Source organism: Arachis ipaensis, chromosome B03 (assembly GCF_000816755.2).
Source record: "Arachis ipaensis cultivar K30076 chromosome B03, Araip1.1, whole genome shotgun sequence".
Taxonomy (NCBI): Eukaryota; Viridiplantae; Streptophyta; class Magnoliopsida; order Fabales; family Fabaceae; genus Arachis; species Arachis ipaensis.
This window is the reverse complement of record NC_029787.2, coordinates 53464175-53471444: the sequence shown is the minus strand read 5'-3', so window position 1 is coordinate 53471444 and position 7270 is coordinate 53464175. Positions and strand designations below refer to the sequence as shown.

At 40.3% G+C, this 7270-nt stretch overlaps 1 protein-coding gene across 1 annotated transcript; it reads left to right on the top strand.

Annotated features, from left to right (window-relative positions):
• On the top strand, positions 4571-5776 carry LOC107633159. Its single transcript, XM_016336795.1, has one exon. The coding sequence runs from the start codon at positions 4571-4573 to the stop codon at positions 5774-5776; it is 1206 nt and encodes a 401-aa protein (XP_016192281.1).

Below are 7270 nucleotides of genomic sequence, written 5' to 3'. Positions count from 1 at the left end.
AAATTAACAGTTTTAACTTATGAATGCCAATGAGGTTTAGTGAGTAATTGCAAATAATTCATAATTATCATTAATTGATAGAAATAAGCTTGATTGTTTTGAGATTGTGAAATTTGGATTAAGTTTGGTATTGAGATGATTTTCTAGTATTTCAACTAATTTATTGATTTTAGAGTGTGGCTGTGAATATCATTGGGTGTTCTTGTTGTGAGTGATAGATTAATTGATAAGATTAATTCTGGTTGAGGCTATGATTGATATTGGTTTTCTGATTTTGATGTAATTGTTGAAAATTCTGATTTTAGGTGATTATGCTAAATTGGTTGAGATGTGGTTATATTCTAATTATTGAGGATAAGTGCTTACTGTTGATTTTAGTTATCTGATATATATGAATGGTTGTGAATTTGACTTGTGACTGGCTGAAATTCATTATGGTGGTTATTGAAGGATTGGAACTTAAAGGATTACACTGTCTTGAGAACCTGATTTTCTGAAATAATATAGTAAATTTTAAGAGTATATAAATAATTTTGTAATGGTTAGACTAATTTTCTGTGTCATGATTTATTGATTCTGACTTGGCTGTGATTGTGGCCGGTTTCATGGTTGTAGGTGATTAATTGATTATATTGATTTTGATTTGAAGCTGTAACTGTTACCGATTTTCTGATTGTTTGGAATTACTAAGAATCCTGTTATTTGATTATGTTGAGCTGCTTGCCATAGGCTGGTTTGCTTGATGGTTGCAAATTGACTGAAATTATGATCTTTGACGGATTTATATTGAATTGAATGATGTTATTTGATATATTGTAACGGTAGTGGATTTGGTTGGTGACTGATTGAAGAATGGTTTTGGAAAATTAGTTATGAGTTTTTAAAGTTAGACTGGTTTACTTTTAAAATAAATGATGACTGGGTGAAATTCTGATTTTAAAAGGATGTTGGATGTTAGTTCTTAAACTGAATTATGATGAGATAATTATTGAGAATATGTTATGATAGTTACTGATAAACGGATGGAGAGAGTTTAATTTTTAATTTGAAAGGATTCTATGACTTATGAGTTTAGTTATGAATTGATGAGATGAAAATTGGATTGTTGAATTATGTGATAGTTGTGAATTGTAGATTTTCTAATTAATTGAGAATCTGCTGTGATAATTGTTGAGAAAGGTTTGATGAGATGTTAAAGAAAGAGGGCCGTAAGGGTGGTTAAGTCCGAGTTTTAGGGGAGGTGCTGCCGAAATTTTATAAAAATCTGAGGTTTCATTTGAAAAGTTATTTTAGAAGCTTTGAATTTGGAAAACTATATTACTTGAGTTTTATTTAGTTAAAAAAATTATAATATTTTGAGTTCGATTTACCAAGGAAAGGTCTATGTTTCGAATTTGAGTTATTTAAGAAAGAAATTATGTTTTGAGTTTGATTCAATATAGGAAAAAGTTATGATTTGGGCTTAAAGTAAAGGATTACCTTTTAGAGATTTGTGAATTTATATTATAATATTTGAGTTGGAATAGTAAAGAGAAAGATGAATTTCTTGAGTCTTTTGATAGAGAATTAAACTGGAAAACAGTTTTAAAGTTGGTTCGAGTTAAGATTGCTAAAGTAGAAATTATGAAATGATTTGATGATTAAGATTTTTATAGACAAATGCCTAAGAAATTAAGAAAGGTTTAAGAAAAATTGTTAAGAATTTAAAGGGGAAAAGAGAATGGGAACTGATATATGGATTGTTGAGATTTAGAAAGAAAAAATGAAGAGTGATAAAAGGCGGGAAAACCCCACGAACTGTTAGTTGTTTAACTACGGGGAAAACCCATGAATTAATAATTGGTTAAATTCGGGAAGTACCCACGAACTGAATGATCATTGATCTCGGGGAAAACCTATAAATTGTTATTTGTTTTAAATGTGGGAAAATCCACGAATTGATAATCATTGATTACGGGAATAACCCACTAACTGTTATATGTTGATCTCGGGTATAACTCACGAACTGATGATCATTGTATTGTTATGTATTGATGTCGGGTATAACCCACGAACTGAGGATCATGTTTGTTGTTGTATGTTGATCTCGGGGAAACCCACGAACTGAGGATCATTGTTTTGTTTGTGAATTGATCTCGGGGACGCCCACGAACTGAGGATCATTGTTTCCCCTTGTGCGTATATTATGGGGTCAGACTTTGCGCCGGCTGCCGGTAGTCATGAAGGAGTCGTATTCTTACCACCGACACATATGCACTAAGGACACAAAGGGAAGCCATATCTGGGACTTGTTCCTAGGTAATGTCGGGCTGCAGGGTGTAAACCGACACGTGAGCTCATGGCCTGCTTAGGACAGATATGCATCATATTGGTTGTGCATTTACATTTGGTTGTGTTTGCTTGTATTACTTCTCTATGATTGTGTTGTTTGTTTTATTGTGATTTGTTTGTGTGTTGAATTGAGTTTCTTACTTACGCTAGTAGTCTGTGAATGTATAGAGATGATTAATACCTGCTTGTTATGACTGGGAATCAATTATGTGGCTGAAAGATATTTAATGTGGCAAGTTTTATGATAGAGATCTGTTCTGGCTTTAGAAATTTAAAGAAAGTAATTATTTATCTAAAGTAAGATTGAAAAGTATTTCAAAGGATTTGACAAAGATAGTTTATTAAGCAAAGTTAATTATTTGCATGTTAATCATTACTTTTACGGCATTCCCATTCCCTACTGAGAACGTGTGGTTTGTTCTCACCCCAAAATCTTCCACCCTTTCAGTGACACAGGTTCGAAGACACAGTTTGAAGCTGCGGGCGATTATAGAATTTACTTATGAGTTAAGTTACATTCATAGAGTTCCCTCGCCCTTATTGCTTTACATTTTTATTTTATACAGAGGGATAGGATTTGTATCTAAGTTTTATTTGAAATCTTTTGTATGACAGATATTATTATTAATAATTATGCGATTATTATTACTTTGAAATGTTTGATATATGATTTTGATAATCAAAAACAAAATTTTCTGGAATTTTCTATAAAATAGAAACGCGATATCGAACTAAACGCTCAATATTAAATAGTTAATAAAGGAAATAGGTTAGTAACTCCTTATTTTTTGTACGATCATGACGTACTGGAAGTTGGATTGTTACAACAACCAATGGTTCGATGAGGTCACGGAAAACCCTCCTATGGTCATTACGGCCAGAGTAGGAACCGGCCTCATCAAGAGGATCCTCGTGGACACCAAGGCTGACTCAAATATCATGTTCCGCAACGTGTTCGACGCCTTGGGCATATGGGACGCCGATCTAAAGACTCACCAACACGGTGTCGTAGGATTGGGCGACCACTTCATTAAGCCAGACGGGATAATCTCCCTACCAATATCCGTAGGACTAGGACAGGGACGGAGGTCGCTAATGGCCGAGTTCGTGGTTCTACGAGACTCCACGGCCTACAACATCATCCTAGAGAGAAAGACTATCAACGACCTCAGGGTAGTGATCAGCACAAAGATGTTGGTAATGAAGTTCATCGCTGATGATGGATCTGTGGGATCCATAAAGGAAGACTTGAAAATGGCAGTCGCTTGCGACAACGCCAGCCTCTCCTTGAGGAAGAAATCTAAAGAGGCTTCCGGGGTGTTCCTCGCCGACTTGGACGCTAGAGTCAGCGATAAGCCAAGACCAGAGCCGGAAGGGAACTTAGAGAGGTTTAGAGTCGGTGACATAGAGGAGAAGTTCACCTTTGTGAACAGAAACCTCCCACACAACCTGAAGGAACCTCTAATGGAAATGATCAGGGCTAACAGTGACCTGTTTGCATGGACGCCAGCCGACATGCCAGGGATAGACCCCATCTCATGTCACATCGCTTGGCTGTTAAGGTGGAGGCCAGACTGGTGGCTCAAAGAAGAAGGAAAATGTCACAAGAGCGAGCAGAGGAGGTGGCCAGGTAGACGGCTAGCCTCCTCGAAGTAGGATTTATTCGAGAACTTGACTACTCGACCTGGCTGTCAAATGTAGTTCTAGTGAAAAAGCACAATGGAAAATGGAGGATGTGTGTGGATTATTCTGACCTCAACAAAGCATGCCCCAAGGACTGCTACCCCTACCCAATATTGATGCGCTCGTCGACGCGGCAGTGGGATACCGGTATCTGAGCTTTATGGATGCTTATTCTGGCTATAATCAAATTCCGATGCACTGGCCAGACGAAGAGAAAACAGCGTTCATAATACCGGGAGGAATATACTGCTACAAGGTAATGCCGTTTGGCCTGAAGAACGCCGGGGCCACGTACTAAAGGTTAATGAACAAGATATTCAGCGACCTCATAGACAAAACAGTCGAAGTGTATGTGGATGATATCCTTGCAAAGACCACCCGACCTGAAGACCTATTAAGCGACCTAGAAAATGTGTTTGCCTCCCTCCGACAACACGGCATGAGGCTCAACCCACTCAAATGCGTCTTTGCCATGGAAGCAGGAAAGTTCCTAAGGTACATGATAACCCAAAGGGGGGTCGAGGCCAACCCAGAAAAGTGCCAAGCAATACTCTAAATGAAGAGTCCTGGCTGTGTCAAGGATGTCCAGAGGCTGTCAGGAAGGCTTACCGCACTATCCCGTTTCCTCGGGGCGTCGGCTACGAAGGCCCTGCCATTCTTTAACCTGATGAGAAAGGGGATAGCATTTGAATGGATCCCAGCGTGCGAAGAAGTATTCAATCATTTCAAAGAGATTCTTGCAGCACCACCTGTACTCGGAAAGCCCAAGGTCAGAGAGCCGCTCTACCTATATTTGGCCATAACAGAGGAAGCGATGGCGGCGGTCTTAGTGCGGGAGGAAGGGAAGATTCAACAGCCGGTATACTTCGTGAGTAGAGCACTACAAGGAGCAGAACTGAGATACAGCAAATTAGAGAAGCTGGCACTGGCACTCCTAACCTCTTCCCGCAGACTACGACAATACTTCCAAGGTCACCAAGTGGTCGTGAGAACGGACCAAGGGATCCGCCAGGTGCTCCAAAAACCCGACTTAGCAGGAAGAATGATGACTTGGGCCATCGAGCTATCTCAGTATGATTTGCGATATGAGCTCCGACATGTGATTAAGGCGCAAGCAATGGCAGACTTCTTGGTAGAAGTAACGGGGGACCCAACCGAGGAAACGGGCATACGGTGGAGGCCCCATGTGGACGGATCCTCCAACCAAACATCCGGAGGTGCTGGGATCATCTTGGAAAGCCCTGCTGGGGTCATATACGAACAATCAATCAAGTTTGAGTTTCCCATATCGAACGACCAAGCAGAGTATGAGGCCCTCTTAGGCGGCTTAATCCTAGCTTACGAAGTCGGGGCTACGAGGCTGAGAGTGTGCAGTGACTCACAGGTCGTCACCTCGCAAGTGAATGGAAGCTACCAAGCCAGAGACTCGCTGTTGCAGAATTACTTGGAGAAGGTCAAAGAGTTGAGCAAACAATTCGAGGAGGTCACGATCCAGCACATTCCGAGGGAAAGGAACACACGGGCAGACCTCCTATCCAAGCTAGCAAGCACGAAACCGGGAGTCGGCAACCGGTCTCTCATTCAAAGCATGATAAAAGAACCAGGAGTTGCCCTTCAACTGATTTCCTGGATGGACCCCATCACTGATTTCCTAGAAAACGGCAAACTCCCTGACGACGAGAAGGCAGCTAAAGCGTTGAGAAGGGAGGCGGCCAAATATGCGATCATACAAGGTCAACTATTTAAAAAGGGACTCAGCTAGCCCTTATTGAAGTGCCTGCATCCCGACCAAACGGACTATGTACTCAGAGAGGTCCACGAGGGGTGCTGTGGTCACCACATCGGGGCAAAGTGGTGCACGAATTGTAAATCACACTTTTTACAACTCGTACCACTAACCAGCAAGTGCACTGGGTCGTCCAAGTAATACCTTACGTGAGTGAGGGTCGATCCCACGGAGATTGTTGGCTTAAAGCAATCTATGGTTATCTTGTAACTCTTAGTCAGGAAAACAATAAAATAATTCACTTATCAAATTTGATTGCAAGGAATAAAAGGGCAGAACACAAATTATACTTGTATGCACTGATGGAGAGTATGTTGGAGTTTTGGAGATGCTTTGTCTTCTGAAATTCTACTTTCCTCTATTTTCTGATTCACGCATGCACGTCCTCCTATGGCAAGCTGTGTGTTGGGGGATCACCGTTGTCAATGGCTACCATCCATCCTTCCAGTGAAAATGGTCTAGGTGCGCTGTCACCGCACGGCTAATCATCTGCAGGTTCTCAATCGTACCGGAATACGAATGGATATCTTAGATAGGAACACGCATGTTTGAATGGAAAACAAAAATACTTGCATTAATTCATCGAGACACAGCAGAGCTCCTCACCCCCAACAATGGAGTTTAGAGATTCATGCCGTCAAAAGGTACAAAGTTCAGATCCAAAATGTCATGAGATCCAAAACAAGTCTCTAAAAGTTCTTTAAATACTAGACTAGTAAACTAGGTTTACAGAAAATGAGTAAACTGAGATGGATGGTGCAGAAATCCACTTCTGGGGCCCACTTGGTGTGTGCTGGAGCTGAGACTTAAGCTAATTACGTGCATAGGGCTGTTTTGGGCATTCAACGCCAGCTTTGGATCCTTTTCTGGCGTTGAACTCTAACTTGTAACTTGTTTCTGGCGCTGGACGCCAGACAGCAGCATGGAACTGGTATTGAACGCCAGTTTACGTCATCTATCCTTGAGCAAAGTATGGACTATTATATATTGCTAAAAAGCCCTGGATGTCTACTTTTCAATGCAATTAAAAGCGCACCATTTGGAGTTCTGTAGCTCCAGAAAATCCACTTTGAGTGCAGGGAGGTCAGAATCCAACAACATCAGCAGTTCTTTTTCAGCCTGAATCAGATTTTTGCTCAGCTCCCTCAATTTCAGCCAAAAAATACCTGAAATCACAGAAAAACACACAAACTCATAGTAAAGTCCAGAAATATGAATTTTGCCTAAAAACTACTGAAAATAAACTAAAAACTAACTAAAACACACTAAAAACTATATGAAATTAACCCCAAAAAGCGTATAAAATATCCGCTTATCACAACACCAAACTTAAACTGTTGCTTGTCCTCAAGCAACTAGATAAATAAAATAGAATACAAATAATTTTAAGAAGCAACAATATCTTAGAGTTTTTGGAGTGAAGCTCAGATTCTAATTAGATGAGCGGGACTAGTAGCTTTTTGCTTCTGA